At 34.2% G+C, this 16,580-nt stretch overlaps 1 protein-coding gene across 1 annotated transcript; it reads left to right on the top strand.

Annotated features, from left to right (window-relative positions):
• Positions 1-6,549: 6,549 nt before the first annotated feature.
• Positions 6,550-16,085, top strand: RAD51AP2 (RAD51 associated protein 2). The gene is made up of 3 exons (XM_065927194.1): positions 6,550-9,805; positions 10,054-10,137; positions 15,794-16,085. Exons 1-3 carry the CDS (start codon positions 6,550-6,552, stop codon positions 15,910-15,912), a joined length of 3,459 nt encoding a protein of 1,152 aa, XP_065783266.1. The 3' UTR covers positions 15,913-16,085.
• Positions 16,086-16,580: the final 495 nt, after the last annotated feature.

The raw sequence follows: 16,580 nt of genomic DNA, 5'->3' as shown, positions 1-16,580 counted from the left end.
AGCCTAAGAAGTAAGTTCTATTACTACTTTACAATCCCCATTTATAGGGATCTGTCTCAGAAAGGTTAAGTTATAGGCTCAGATTACAAAACTAAGAAGAAGTAGACCAAAGATTTAAACACAGACAATTTAACTCCAGAGCCTACTCACTTAGTGTTATTCTATATTGTTTTCAGGATAAAAAATTACATTCAGTGTAGTTTTTAATGTAAACTGTATTTTGTATTTAATATAAATGTATATAATTCCTTCAAATTTTGAAGTAAATTATAGTTTTATGAATTTGCAATGCCCAGCTAAATATTTATGATGCAACCAACCATAACAAAATGACTAATCTCAGCAGAAAAATTGTACAAAAGGAGAAGACAATCTAAGTAATTACAAGTTTGTATGATAAAAATAATTATGGACATTTTGCCATCTCAAAACCTTGAAAAGATTCTTGTGAAAGGTTAATTGAAAAGAATTCACAATTGTTTTTTTAAAAGAGGTGTTATTTACGATTGTATGAATTTCAAAATAATACAGACTCTTGCTTTTATCTCAGCAGCAAAGAATCTTTTAATTGGTGCTGAAATTTATTAGACCATCAAAGGAATGTTGGAAATAGTTGAACATTTACCCTGGTTTTCCCACAGTCAGGGCTTGGGAAAAAAATTATCTTTAAATAGCTAACCATGCAAAAATATAATAGTACATTAATGAAATCATATTTAGAACTAAATAATGAGGAGCAGATGAAACTGTGGGTATCTAAACATACAACATAGCTGTAAACTGGAAGAAATTCAGAAGACTTTTAAGTAAAGCCTGACATCATACTTACACAAATGAACAAGTATATGCCCAAGACTTGAAGTTGTGAAAGGGCTTTATATTTTTGAAGAATGGTGAAAAGCTTAGTGATGCAGGAAATCAAGTTGTGTTGTGTAATAAGATAAGAAGCAGCTGAAAAAACAGTTTGGAGAACTACAAAGTACTTTGCATATCAAATTAAAGAGTCTGTATTTTATTCTATGGGCATCAATGAGTCAAGAGAAGTCCTTGGTTAGGAAACAAGCAACAAAATGATTAACATTTTAGGAAGAAAAATCTCATGATAGTGGTGGGTGGAAGTCCGAAGAGGAGACTAGTAAAAAGACCATTCTTTTTGCTATTTTCAGCAGGAGGTGATGAGGGTCTAAAATAAAGCAGAAGCATTAGGGATAAAGAGTAGAGGAGTCATTCCTGGGTCATATTTAATATGGAATTAATAAGATTTGATGAATGTCTACATAGGGATTGGGTGATGGGAAAAGACTGTAAGAGAGAGAAAAAAATTAAGGATAATGGTAAGAGTTTCTAGTTCAGGAGACTGGGTAGATATGATGTTATTAATGAAAATGGATAATAAGGAGATAGTTTAAAACAAAGTATTTGCATATACATTGTCTCATTTAAGACTTATAAGTTACTGTTGTTACTCAGTTGAAAGGTTAATTGCATATGTGGATATACAGAACATCACAGTTTTCTTAAATATTTTCCCAACTAGAGCTTCTTATTGACTTTATAAAGAATGCTTTTTGTGTTATTTATAGCCATATTTATTTTAAACATTTTTAGTAAATGGTGGTATTTTCTTCTTTAACCCCTGTATTTGTTTTAAATATTTTTGTTAGTTGTTCTTATTAAGTGTTTAAAATAAATTTGATTAACTTGTTGGTCTGAAAGTTTTAGGTTGAGTGTATTTATTCATCATTTACATGCTTTATTAAAAGATATAAAAGAGAAAAACTGCCCTGTCAAATATCTGGTCTTACCATGAAACTTAAATGACATTAAAACCAGTAATATTTAAAGTCAGATTTTGGCTTTATGTTGATATGAGCTCAATCAACTCTCCATTTTAACATATAAAATCAAAACCAAAACCAGAAGCTTAAAATACACATAAGACACCACTAAATGAATTTGGATTAGTAAAAGTGTTGTTGTTATTTAGTTATTTAATCATGTCCAACTCATGTGCGACCCCACCAGGCTCCTCTGTCCATAGGATTTCCCAGGCAAGAATTCTGGAGTGGGTTGCCATTTCCTGCTGCAGGGGATCTTCCTGATCCAAGGATTGAACCTGCATCTCCTGCAATGGCAGGTGGATTCTTTACCACTGAGCCCACCAGGGAAGCCCAATGGTAAAAGTATAGTAACAGCAATATTCCTACATTTTATTTCATTAATTGAAGTTAACTGTGGCACTGGGGGTGTAAAAATGAAAAGATCTTTGCCCTGATTGACAAGTCTAGTAGAGGGGATGTAAACAACTTAATACAAAGTTATAAGTGTTATAGTATGGTTGACAATAAACTTCTGTAGGAACAGAGATGAGGATCCAAGTAATATTTCCTAGGATTTGGATAGGGCAAGGATGCAATAAAGATGCTTCCTAAAAAAAAAAAAAAGATACTTCCTCAGTGGAGGTAACTTTTGGGTAGCACCCTTTTACACTGAAAAGGAATTTGTCAGATGGAGAAAGAGAAGGGCATTGAAAACATACATGAAAAGACAAGAAAATAACAGTCTGGTGTAGGCAGCACAGGGCAAATTATAAAAACAGATGAAGCCATAAAAGTTAAGGTATGATCTAGCTGTGAAGATCTGCCGCACTGAGCTAAGGACATTGGACTTCAGGCATCCTGAGGTACTGGGTGAACTTTTGACTTTAACAGGAACTAGAGTCATATTTTCACTATGGTATTTATCTCATTCTTTCCTTCAGAGCTGCACTGTAATAGGACACAAAGCTGAAAGGAATGACTGGTGCTGGCCTTAAAGCTCAGTTTATTGTTATTAAAGGAGGTAGGATTTTTCAAAGGAAGGGCAGGTAAAGTGATACAGAAAAACGGGACATTTAAAATGGGCTTTCAAGAGTAGGTAAGATTAGAAGTCTCACGTGTATTTTGATTAAAATGAGTTGAAGATACAATTTTTTTGCACTTATCACTTGTAACTAGTCTATTTTCAAGACAGCATTTTAAAACTCAAGGAAAATGCACATAGTAGTTTCAATAGACATTGATTAAAATGACAGTGGTCATTAATGTTGAAACAAGTAAGTTTGAGAAAAGATTTCTTTTTCTGACCTTATTGCTATAAATTTCTTCAAAACATAAAAAAAAAACCCATGCATTCCTATACATTTAACTGCATCTTAGACATAGTTCTCAAACAATTATTGAATTAAATGGAAAACTGAGTTTTATTTGAATTCTAGTCCTTAATGCAATTTTAAAATAATGGTGTGATAGAGATTTAAAAAATAGTGTGTTCCTGGGAAAATGAGCAAGTTGAAGAAAAAAACACCAAGTTACAGATCTATCTAGAATCACAAAACTATAACAGTTACTATACTGATAGAAAGCTTATTTCTAATATTATGTCACTATACCAATTACATCCACTGAGAGTTGGACTATAAAGAAAACTGAGAGCTGAAGAATTAATGCTTTTGAACTATGATGTTGGAGAAGACTCTTGAGAGTCCCTTGGACTACAAGGAGATCCAACCAGTCCATCCTATTTTTTTTTTTTTAATTTTTTATTTTTCAGTAGGTTTTGTCATACATTGATATGAATCAGCCATAGAGTTACACGAATTCCCCATCCTGGTCCCCCATCCCACCTCCCTCTCAACCCGATTCCTCTGGGTCTTCCCAGCCCACCAGGCCCGAACACTTGACTCATGCTTCCCACCTGGGCTGGTGGTCTGTTTCACCACAGATAATATACATGCTGTTCTTTCGAAACATCCCACCCTCCCCTTCTCCCACAGAGTTCAAAAGTCTGTTCTGTACTTCTGCGTCTCTTCTTCTGCCCTGCATATAGGGCCATCATTACCATCTTTCTAAATTCCGTATATATGTGTTAGTATACTGTAATGATCTTTATCTTTCTGGCTTACTTCACTCTGTATAATGGGCTCCAGTTTCATCCATCTCATTAGAACTGATTCAAATGAATTCTTTTTAACGGCTGCATAATATTCCATGGTGTATATGTACCACAGCTTTCTTATCCATTCATCTGCTGATGGGCATCTAGGTTGCTTCCATGTCCTGGCTATTATAAACAGTGCTGCAATGAACATTGGGGTGCACGTGTCTCTTTCAGATCTGGATTCCTCAGTGTGTATGCCCAGAAGTGGTATTGCTGGGTCATATGGTAGTTCTATTTCCAGTTTTTTAAGAAATCTCCACACTGTTTTCCATAGTGGCTGTACTAGTTTGCATTCCCACCAACAGTGTAAGAGGGTTCCCTTTTCTCCACACCCTCTCCAGCATTTATTGCTTGTAGACTTTTGGATAGCAGCCATCCTGACTGGCGTGTAATGGTACCTCATTGTGGTTTTGATTTGCATTTCTCTGATAATGAGTGATGTGGAGCATCTTTTCATGTGTTTGTTAGCCATCTGTATGTCTTCTTTGGAGAAATGTCTGTTTAGTTCTTTGGCCCATTTTTTGATTGGGTCATTTATTTTTCTGGAATTGAGCTTCAGGAGTTGCTTGTATATTTTTGAGATTAATCCTTTGTCTGTTTCCTCATTTGCTATTATTTTCTCCCAATCTGAGGGCTGTCTTTTCACCTTACTTATAGTTTCCTTTGTAGTGCAAAAGCTTTTAATTTTCATTAGGTCCCATTTGTTTATTTTTGCTTTTATTTCCAATATTCTGGGAGGTGGGTCATAGAAGATCTTGCTGTGATTTATGTCAGAGAGTGTTTTGCCTATGTTCTCCTCTAGGAGTTTTATAGTTTTTGCCAACCAGTCCATCCTAAAAGAGATCAGTCCTGGGTGTTCATTGGAAGGACTGGTGTTGAAATTGAAACTCCAATACTTTGGCCACCTGATGCAAAGAGCTGATTCATTTGAAAAGACCCTGATGCTGGGAAAGATTGAAGGCAGGAGGAGAAGGGGACGACAGAGGATGAGATGGTTGAATGGCATCACTGACTCAATGGACATGGGTTTGGGTGAACTCCAGGAGTTGATGATTGACAGGGAGGCCTGGTGTGCTGTGGTTCATGGGGTCGCAAAGAGTCGGATGCGACTGAGCGACTGAACTGACCTGGCTATGCAAGTCAGTCTATGGGTTGGTCAAAGCATACCACAGACTGCATTTGAATAAAGTGTAGAATTTTGGAAAATCTGAGATTAAAAAAAAACAACAATGCAACTAAAGATATATAGGAACAGCACTTTGAGAACTTCCTGATATGTAACCTGAACCATTGCCACATTTATATTTATAGCGTTGATGAAGTGCTTATACTGTAAGGCTTTCTATAAATTTAAGTAAACATTTCTCTGGAGGAATTCACAAGCTAAAGTAACATCTAGAATTGGAATCATAATATATCTAAGAATATTTATGAGACAAGAGACTGATGATGTTTATTAACTAAAGTAGTATGCCAGTCATAGTTTGCCATTTATACACTTACAGTTTCTGAGATTTTATATATATATATATATAGATGTATATATGTATGTATGTATCTGTGAATGTACAGCTTATCAAATTTGAAACTATCATCAAGGGGATAGAAGCTTTTGATTACTGAACAGTAATTACATATTTCTTAATGAACATGTATATAAGAATAATAGTAAACATTTTGAAAATAGCTTTCTTTAGAATTATGACATTCACAAAAATCAGAATTGATTGAAGAGAATAAATATATTGTTTTCAAACCAGAAGAAAAAGAAAAATAACATTTACAAAATTTATTATGTAAGTCAGAACTGTCTGATTACACTTACAATAAATAGAATAGTTGAAACATATAATTTTTAAGTAATTGTATTCACAACATTGGGAAAGAAAACTCCACAGTTCATTGAAAATTTTCTACAATCTTAAAGTGTAGATTAATAGTTATCTGGATAATAATTTCCACACGACTTTTTTCCTGAAGTATTCAGACTGTTAAGTACCAGTGCTGCCTTCTCTCAAAACACACTTCAAGACTGAAGTGGGAATATGATTTTAAACGCCACTGGCATCATTAAGAGCACTTTAGGAAGTTTTACCACACACAGGGAGATTTGGTCTGGTGTTTACAGAGCTACACATTTTCAATGGACAAGATGGGTCCAGAGAAACTGTGGAGACGTTCTTCTGAGAAAAAAACAGAATTTTAGAATTTAAAAAGTACAGCTGTCTCCGTTCACAAATTAAAAAAAAAAAAGATTTTGACTTGTTTTTAAAATTCTAACCAGAGGGAAGAAAAAGTTTAGATCAGCTACAATTGTAACAACAGCAATTGTCGCTAAAAATAGACAAAATAACGGTCCCAGGCGCTTGGTGTTTTCTGAGGTAGAGACTACGTGGGTGGGGCTCGCTGCAGGGGAGTGGGTGGGGGCGTGGCCCTGGGGCGGGCACTGGGGGCGTGGCGGGGGCGTGACCGAGGCGGGGCTGGAGGGGGTGTGTTGGTTCAGAGCCGCCTGGTACCGGCTGAGACCCGAGTCTGCCTGGAACCTGTGACAGATTCCCTCAGTTCGCTGTCATGTCGCTCACGCAGCGCGACCCTCAGGTTTCCGAACTCGGGGAGCCTGTCTCCCCTTTACCACCTGCTGACGACCCTGATTCCCTACCACCCCGTAGTAAGAGACCCCGTCTTGAGGAGCCTGGTGGTGTTTCTGAGGTGGAGTGGAGGCTGCCTTTGGTGCCTTGCTTGTCTGAGGTGGAAAAAGTCTGGGAGTTGCCGCTCAGACCCGTCAAAGGGCTCATGATTTCAACTAAGGAGATTTTTGGTAACACCACAGGCTCGAGTGTGAAGAAATCTGTCAGTGAGAAACAGATACATAATCCGGATTACCAAAATAGCAAAATTGAGATGAATAGTTGTTTGCCGTCTCTACCCTCACAAAATTTTGCTTCTGGTGTGAAGGCTTCTAGAACGTCTTGTGAACCAGGGCTGTATGACAGAGAGATTTTCGATATGCGTTGCAGTGATACATTTGAAACAGAGGCTGGTCAGCTGTCCCACGCCTCTGTACACGATGTACGTGTAATTAAAAACGAGGATGGAAAACAATATTTAGTCCAAGAGAGAGACAATAGTCAGGAAGACAATAATGACATAAAACTGACAGAAAATCCATTTTTAGATATTACCTTTTACAAGGACACCAAATCAACATTTCATGATATTAAGAACAGATGTAAAGCTGGTAGTGTTATGCCATCAAAGAAAAAAGAAAATAGCATTCCAGCATCTACACTAAAAATATCAAAATCTCAAAACCAGCCCAGCATGGAAATTGCCAAACCTAGCTACTTTAGAGATAAGAGTATAACAAGTATCCCTGAGTTTCCAACTGATTTAAATAGCAAAATGTCCTCTGTCTATTTAAAGGAAATAGGGAAGAAAAATGACAAAAATGAGGCATATGTTAGGGATTTCACAAACATTCACTGGTCCCAAAATAGACCTGATGTTAAGAAGCAAAAGTTACAGAGTGATAAAAAAATTGTGGATGCAGAAAATATTTTTTCTGAGTGTTATGAAAGTAACCACCAGTCACTCAGCAACCAAAGTGTTTGTGTGAGAAAAAAAGACTTGATCAGTTTACACTACTATAATCACAGTAGTATCAAGTCTGATGCAATAGACTCTGCAAAGAATTTCACTATAAAACTAGAAAATGCAAATTGCAAGGAGACAGAAACAGGCCTGTACAGCTACATATTTACCAGATTGGAAAAACTGCAAAACTGGGACTGTAACATTATATATATTTTGAGAAAAAATAAGGAAAATAGTTGGACTGTGGATAGTTACAAGGTGAAATATGAAAATATGGAAAAAGCTGGAGAAATGCTGAATTTGCAACAATTTTTAGAAATAGATCTAAGTAAAGGAAATTATCACAATATGAAAGTCATGAAAACACATGATGAAAAAGCAAAGCCTTTCATGACAGAAACACTGGGTAGTCAAAAAGCTTTAAAGCAAATTTTTTGCTTAAAATATAAAGGAGAAAATGATAATATGCTACACTTCAGATATTATACCACACAAAAAGATTTTCATTTAGGCAGTAGTTTTGAAAATTTCATTACAGAAATTTTTTATTTCCGTGAAAGCACTTCAGGAAACCAAAAAGATAATATCTTAATCTGGTGTGGGATTTTGAAGTGTAAAAAGCAAATTGATGTTCAAAATCTAATAACTGAGACTATGAATGTCAATACAAATAATGATATTTCAAGCATATGTTTACAAACCAATGTTTTGGACCCTCTAAATATTATATTGAAAACCAGCATAACTTCTTTGCTCAATGACTTTGTCTGTTTTACAATTGTTGAAAATGATTCTAAATTAGAAGAGGGATGCATTTTCAAATGGATAATGTATTTGAATTATCCAAAAAATATCACAGTGGAAAATCATACTGTACATCCAGTCAGGACTTTAACTTTTTCAAGACTATTAGAAAATAATATGAAATCTATGTTAAAGAAAAGAATATTTAAAAGTGAACAAATTTTTGAAGAGTCTAAGAAAAAACTTACCAATTCCTTCAGTATGACAAGTAAAAACATACACTTTCCAATTTTTGAAACATATGAAAAAATTCCTCTTTTAATGGACTTTGACGACACTGATGAAATTTTTCTGACAAAAGAAATTAGTTACAAGAATAAGAATTGTCCTGAACAAATCATGAGTGTGGAAAATTGGGTTCATTGTAGCTCTAAAACTAATAAAACACATGTTAGGTCTTGTTCTCAATTTACACAGAACTGGAAATATATTAACAAAAAAACTTATGAAGTAAATGTGCAGAACCAAGATTTATATGCTGAAGGAAAGCAAAAGCATAATAAGATCAGTAGTTTTAATTTTAACTACATATTTAAAGATTTCTTCAATACTAGGCAACAGGCTTTACAGGCAAGCTGTGACAAAAAGCATAGTGAACAAACCAATTCCATGACTGTAACTCAGGTGCTAGATTTTGGGAACTTGATAAATGAAATTGAATGTAAAAAATATGACTTAACTTTGAAGGAGGAAGAAAAAATCACAGCACAAAATTTAACAAACTTTTGCCAAGGTTATGAAGACATTAAGACAGAAAAAGAAGAGAAAAATAATTTTTATTCAACGGATGACACGTTTATTGTGCAACCAGTTTCATTAATGACTAAATTGGATATGGAAGAGACTAAATACGTTAATCAAAGTAATGTAGTTGACAGAAATGAATATGAGAGTATTTTTCAAGAAAGTGAGTTAGCTAATTCAAAGCATTTTCATCCAAAGAATGACTCTTCAGAATGTTTTAATCATCAGTTTGAAACTCATTTGAGTGTAGGGAACAATGAATGTTTTCAGGACTTAACTGCCAAGTGTTTATCAACAGACGTTCCGACAATAGCAAACAATTTTGAAATGAAGAGTAAATTTAATTTAGTGCTTGAAGAACTTCGTATGTTTCATGAAATTAGTAAAGAAAATGAAATTCTAAGCACTGTGGAAACCAACAATAGGCAAGAAAATTACTTTGTAGGAAGCAATGCTGTTGAGGAGGTAAAAATAGGGATAAAAAAAGGTTTGAAAATGGGTACAGAAAACAAATTATGTTCATCTTCTTTGCTTGGTGATATGATAGCAAGTCCTAATATGCATAAAAAACACCAAAGTTTATTTAAATGGAAAACAGTTCCCAAAAATGGTGAACAGGAAGTTCCTAATGATTGCTATCTAAGAACACCAGAGGAAGAATTACTTTATTCTACTTCTAAGGAAGGTATGAAATTGATTTTAAAATGTACTTTCTGAGATAAAATATGGCATTTTTTCCTTTGTAGGCCAAATATATAATTTTGGCAAAAAAGAACATAAGGTGTAAGACAAAGTTTATTGATGTTATTATTTTTCTATTATATATAAGGAACCAATGGGAGGGAATATTTCTGAAAAAGTAATTTGTTTATAGTATTGACACTTCATATAAAAAGTTACTTTTTGTTATAACACATTGATCTTTATTTTCAGGTTGTGAAGATCCTTCACCTGAAAGACCAACTTTTTTCTCTGATGAATTTAAGGGAGAAAAATTTAATTATCTACTGAAGGCAGGTAGGAGTTTTGGTTATTTTCTTTAATACTTTCTAAGATGATTACTGCATTCTTGTATTTTTAGCATAAGGAAAATATGCTTAGGTTGTTAAAAAATAAATACAAAGATTTAATACTTTTGTAAACATTAATAATTTGTTGATACAAATAGTTAAAAACTGGTTACAAATGAAAAAAATCATTTAGAATGTAACTAGAAAATATACTCTATAAAGCTGTTTAAATATCTTCAGTGATGTCTTGCAGTAGCTATATGATAAGATGGGTATTACATATATCTAATATGTACATCTAATGTATGTAACATTAATTACCAAAAGCAAAAAAGGCATTTGTCTAAGTTAGATTTACATTGGTGTTACTCCCAATTATAAATTTATTATCATTGTTTTCTATCCTTTAAATATTATAGGGCTGTTTATATGAACATTTTATATGTAATTTTGAAAGAAATTAGCACCATTTAGATATATTAACATCATTTAGTACTATGGCATTTAAATGTTTGATTATAAAAGAATCAAACTAAAGAAAAGTTAAACAGCTAACCTTATTCTTTGCCTAAGAGGTCTGTAATATCAGAATAAAGTACACTAAGTCTACCATCTGTTCTAACTTGTAGTACCAATGAGAGTGAGGTAGGGGTTGGATTGAAATTAGGGAATTATTTTCTAAATGACTACATTTTCATTTGATCTGAAATTGCTGGTTTTATACAAGACTAGATCTAGAAAGAATGATGATGTAGGTGAAATATATTTATCAAAATATCTTCAGTCTTTCATCACTTCTCAAAGCATTTCTTCTGGCTTCTCATTAGGAGAAATTGCTGTCCCTGACACTTTTTATTCAGTCACTTCAAAACTGCATAATTTCTTTTTTCTTAGCTTTCAATGAAATACTCTTAAATATTAATCCAAGTCCTTGGAAGATCAAAAGCCTGTGGGTTTACTCCCCTGAAAAAAGGAAATAATTTAAGGAACAATACTCTATGAGAATGAAAGTGGGGTAGTAGAATTAGCCTGAAAAGGATAGGGGTAGTTTCTTCTAGAACAGGAGGAAAGGAAGAAATTGGGTTTAGGAACGTATTCTCTGATAGAGGAAGATTATTAGAGAACGCAAACTCATATTGCCATCTTGATGATAATTGTGTTAATGAAATGGATATTTAAGACAGATTAAAGTATGTGCCTAAATCGGAAAAGAAATGTTACATTTGTTGGAAATATCTGAACCCATAATACTCTATTGTGGCTTCACAAGGAAAGGTACCTCCTTGTCAAGAAATATGAAAAATAATGTTAGAGGTCAGCCAAAATTACTTAATACTATGTTAGAATCATTGTGAAGGCTCTTTCAAAGTGCATAAAAATGGAATGATATACCTGGGATTTGTTAAAATCCATAGTGTGAGGGAAAAGTTGGGAAGTACTGGGGAAAATGGACAAATTATGGACTAAAAATGGACTAATTCTATCTAGGCAGACCGGATCCCTACTTATGCAGGGTGTTTTTAAAGGTACTGAAAGACTTCTGATTGTGCAGAAATGTTTTTGATACCCACCCACTTGTCATCATGATGCCTCAAATTAAAGTTTCTGCTACCAGCATTTGTAGTGCATCCTATCTCCCTTTCAGTCTCTCTCCTCTCTCTCTGGTATGGAGGAGGCAAATACTTTGAATGTGTCAAATGCCAGCTAGCCAGTATGCCAGGAGCTTTATATATCATTTAGTACCAATACTTCTCAAATTTTAATGTATATGTCAACCAAAGAATGTCACGAGTCACCTGATTCTACAAGGAGTGAGTAATTAGGCACTGCTCTTGCTGACCTCTAGCATAGTCTGAAAGGAGTTCAGGGCAGAGATAAGGAATGAGGCATTCTGTGCTCTGGAAAAACTGGCAGAACAGGTTTTCCAGATAGATATTTTCAAGAGAAAATTGTATGAACCTAATTTCTTGCATCTTCCCATACTTAGAAAAGCACTGAAATAATTGACTAAAACATCTGTTACTCCTCACTGGCACTAAACTTCTACCAAGATGTGAGTCTGGTTGCATATACCTCTTCTCCAAAATCACATGTATGCGCACCTCCTCTCTAACTTGTCCAGAGCAGTTCTTTAGAGCTTTGTGAGAGGCTGTATCTGGAGGGTATGCTCCTCAGTATGTCCCCAAACAAAACTGAAACTCACAGCTCTCAGTTCAGTTCAGTTCAGTTCAATCACTTAGTCGTGTCTGACTCTTTGCAACCCCATGGACTGCAGCACGCCAGGCTTCCCTGTCCATCACCAACTTCCAGAGTTTACTCAAACTCATGTCCATTGAGTCGGTGATGCCATCCAACCATCTCATCCTGTCATCCCCTTCTCCTCCCGCCTTCAGTCTTTCCCAGCATCAGGGTCTTTTCCAGTTGAGTCAGTTCTTCGCATCAGGTGGCCAAAGTATTGGAGTTTCAGCTTCAGCATCAGTCCTTCCAATGAATATTCAGGACTGATTTCCTTTAGGATGGACTGATTGGATCTCTTTGCAGTCCAAGAGACTCTCAGGAGTCTTCTCCAACACCACAGTTCAAAAGCATTAATTCTTCGGTGCTCAACTTTCTTTATAGTCCAGCTGTCACATCCATACTCCACACATGACTACTGGAAAAACCGTAGTTTTGATTAGACGGAAATTTGTTGGAAAAGTAATGCCTTTGCTTTTTAATATGCTCTCTAGGTTGGTCATAACTTTTCTTCCAAGGAGCAAATGTCTTTTAATTTCATGGCTGCAGTCGCCATCTGCAGTGATTTTAGAGCCCCCCAAAATTAAGTCTCACAGTTTTCACTGTTTCCCCATCTATTTTCCATGAATTGATGGGACCAGATGCCATGATCTTAGTTTTCTGAATGTTGAGCTTTAAGCCAACTTTTTCCACTCTCCTTTTTCACTTTGATCAAGAGGCTCTTTAGTTCTTAGCTTTCTGCATAAGGGTGGTGCATCTGTATATCTGAGGTTATTGATGTTTCTCCCAGCAATCTTGATTCCAGCTTTGCTTCATCCAGTCCTGCATTTTTCATGATATCCTCTGCATATAAGTTAAATAAGCAGCGCGACAATTTACATCCTTGATGCGTACTCCTTTCCCGATTTGGAACCAGCCTGTTGTTCCATGTCCAGTTCTAACTGTTGCTTCCTGACCTGCATACAGATTTCTTAAGAGGCAGGTCAGGTGGTCTGGTATTCCCATCTCTTGAAGAATTTTCTGCAGTTTGTTGTGATTCACACAGTCAAAGGCTTTGGCATAATCAATAAAACAGAAGAAGATGTTTTTCTGGAATTCTCTTGCTTTGCAATTTGATCTCTGGTTCCTCTGCCTTTTCTAAATCTCAGCTCTCACGTTGTGTGTTTCGCTTTCATTTGACATGTACATCACCTGGGTGTTTTGTTAAATGATTCTGATTTTGCTGTGTGGTAGACTCTAAGATTCTGCATTCCTTTTTAAAAATTTTTTTTCCTTTTTTAAAAAATTAATTAATTTATTTATTTTACTTTACAACATTGTATTGGTTTCTGCATTCCTATCAAGCTTCTAGCAAATGGAGGTGCTGCTAGTGTTTGAGTTGAACTGGAACTTTGAGTTCTAAGGATTTAAAAAAGCAACTGAGTTGGTATTGTTTTTAAAAGACCACTAATAAACTTCATGAATTTTTTCTTTAACATTGATGTCTAAATGAGCAGTTGCTGGTATTATGCTTGGATGTATAGAATTGTTAAATAACACAAAGCAATAAATTAATCTAGTACCTAGTAATAGAAAAAGGGATTTACTTTTTACATAATTTTCTTCATGAAAAGAAGTATATCCTTATAGCCACTCATTAGTGACTGTTTAAGATTAGGTCCTTTGCCAGAGACCTGCTGTTGTTACAAATTTGTTCAGCGATTTCCCAGAAGTTGCAAAATTACCAGAAATATCTATTGTATTAGAATATTAAAGGGGAAAGACATACTTTGGATAGGTAATCAAATAGACTAATCATGACTTTGTTCTGAAACAATAATTTCATAATAAAGAAGTACACTTAGCATAAATTGCCAAGTTATCTAATTTATAACCAAATTATGTGTAGTAGACATGAGCCAACAATTTTATTTTAATTAGATCATCTCTTTTTTAAGAAATGAAAAAATATAGGAATACATTTTCTCTTATTTTTACAATTAACTTTATAATTTTAATGTTTAATAAAGTATATTAAACTGATTTATAGCTATTTTATATTGTTTTCTCCCTATTTACATATAGCTAAATTTTATATTTTATTTCATTATTATTTGCATATATACATACACAATTTATATTTGATTCAACTTGGTATAAATTATGCTATTTACCTTTTACCATATTTAGCATTAGGTTAATTACACTGTTTTTGGCATAATGTGCTATTATATTAAGGTCATACTAATTGATGAAAGCTTGATACCTTTTTAGCTTCACATATATACCCTACTGTTTATTTAAAAAATATTCAAAGAGGTATTTTGATAATAAGAGGTACTCGTTATCAAGAGTAGTTGATTCTTCCTGTTTGGTTAACTGATTAGTAAGGTGTATTCAGTTTAGTTCAGTTCAGTCGCTCAGTTGTGTCCAACTCTTTGCGACCCCAGGGACTGCAGCACATCAGGCTTCCCTGTCCATTACCGACTCATGGAGCTTGCTCAAACTCATGTCCATCAAGTCAGTGATGCCATCCAACCATCTCATCCTCTGTTGTCCCCTTTTCTTCCCACCTTCAATCTTTCCTAGCATCAGGGTTTTTTCCAATGAGTTCTTTGCATCAGATAGCCAAATGTTTTGAACTTTTTACAAAATGTTAGTGTCATGTTAAATAAAACTTCAAAATTAGAGCTCTCCATTGATACATGATGATGAAATACATTTGTGCTATATATAATAATATACAGCATATATATAATATATGCTGTATATATATATATAATATATAGTATATATATGCTTATATATAATATATATTAGCATATATATATACACTAATATATATGTGTATATATACATATATACATATATATATAGTGTGTGTATATATATGTATAGTGTATATACATATATACATATGTATATATGTATATATGCATACATATGTGTATATGTATATACATATGTATATATGTATATGTATATATGTATATGTATATTATATATATATAGTATATATACTAATATATACTATATAATATATGGTATATATAATAATCTCTATTAGAAGCCACATATACGTATTAATGATATAGTCTAATAACTTCTAACAGAAAAATAACATAGTCTTTACAGCCACTACATCATGTTAAGTTTAAACTCTGTATAGTTTTGTTAATGTTAAGCCAGATTGCATGACTGGAATGCTGATTTTATTTAGTTGCTATGTTATGTTATGTTGGGCAAGTTACTTAACTTCTGTGTGCTGAGTTTTCCACATTTAAAAAATGGAGATAAGAGTAAGTAAACTAATGCACTCAAAGCACTAGCTCAGTGACTCAGTAAATGTTGTTAGTATCGTGATTTTAGAAGTTAGTAGTCATTTTTAAGCAGAGAAACTATGAGTGATTTTTACTCCCTTATGTACTTTTCTTGTCTTACATTTTTAGGTAGCAGTTTTTCATATGGAATTTCAAGAGTACTACCTCTTAAGACATGCAGTCGACCAGTCAGGATTGGATTGTCAAGAAAGGCTAAGGTTAAACAGCTTCATCCCTATCTGAAATGAATATGCTTCGAGAACTTAAAAGATTTTGGACTTTAATATTACAAAACATTTCACATCTATAAATCTTTTGTTTCTTTCTTTGGATAAATGCTTTCTTCCAGCTTAGGAGTTTTGTGCTTTCTTTATTATAAAGTTTGGAGAGGGTTTTGTGTATGTGTGTATCTAATGTGTGTATCTACCTTTAAATGTTATAAAACATTTCGTTAATGTTTTCATAGCATATTAATAAATATACACATGAAAACTTTTCATAGTCTTATAAAATATGTCAACTTATTTCCATGATATATGTATATAAAGTGTTTGTGGAGAGCATTGATAGTATTTATTGGTTTCTGAAAAGAATCTATGACTCTTAAAAAGGTCACAAACTACCTATTCTAATCCACTCTCCCTAATTTTAAAGTGAGAAAAACAGAGGTACAAAGAGAATGGGTAAATTTTTCAAGACCGCTTAGGATTGAGGGGCTTGCCTGGTAGTGCTGTTGATAAAGAATTCGCCTGCAATGCAGTTTGACTTCTGGATCAGGAAGATCCCCTGCAGAAGGGACAGGCTATCCAATCCAGTATTCTTGAGCTTCCTGATGGCTCAGCTGGAAAGAATTCACCTGCAATGTGGGAGACCTGGGTTCGATCCCTGTGTTGGGAAGATCCCCTGGAGGAAGGGA

This window comes from Muntiacus reevesi, chromosome 3 (assembly GCF_963930625.1).
Source record: "Muntiacus reevesi chromosome 3, mMunRee1.1, whole genome shotgun sequence".
NCBI lineage: Eukaryota > Metazoa > Chordata > Mammalia > Artiodactyla > Cervidae > Muntiacus > Muntiacus reevesi.
This window is presented reverse-complemented; position numbering and strand designations above follow the sequence as displayed.

Coding starts and splice junctions, on each gene's coding strand:
- RAD51AP2 (XM_065927194.1), top strand. CDS start 6,550: ATGTCGCTCACGCAGCGCGACCCTCAGGTTTCCGAACTCGGGGAGCCT. Junction 9,806..10,053: donor TTATTCTACTTCTAAGGAAG/GTATGAAATTGA, acceptor CTTTATTTTCAG/GTTGTGAAGATCCTTCACCT. Junction 10,138..15,793: donor TAATTATCTACTGAAGGCAG/GTAGGAGTTTTG, acceptor TTACATTTTTAG/GTAGCAGTTTTTCATATGGA.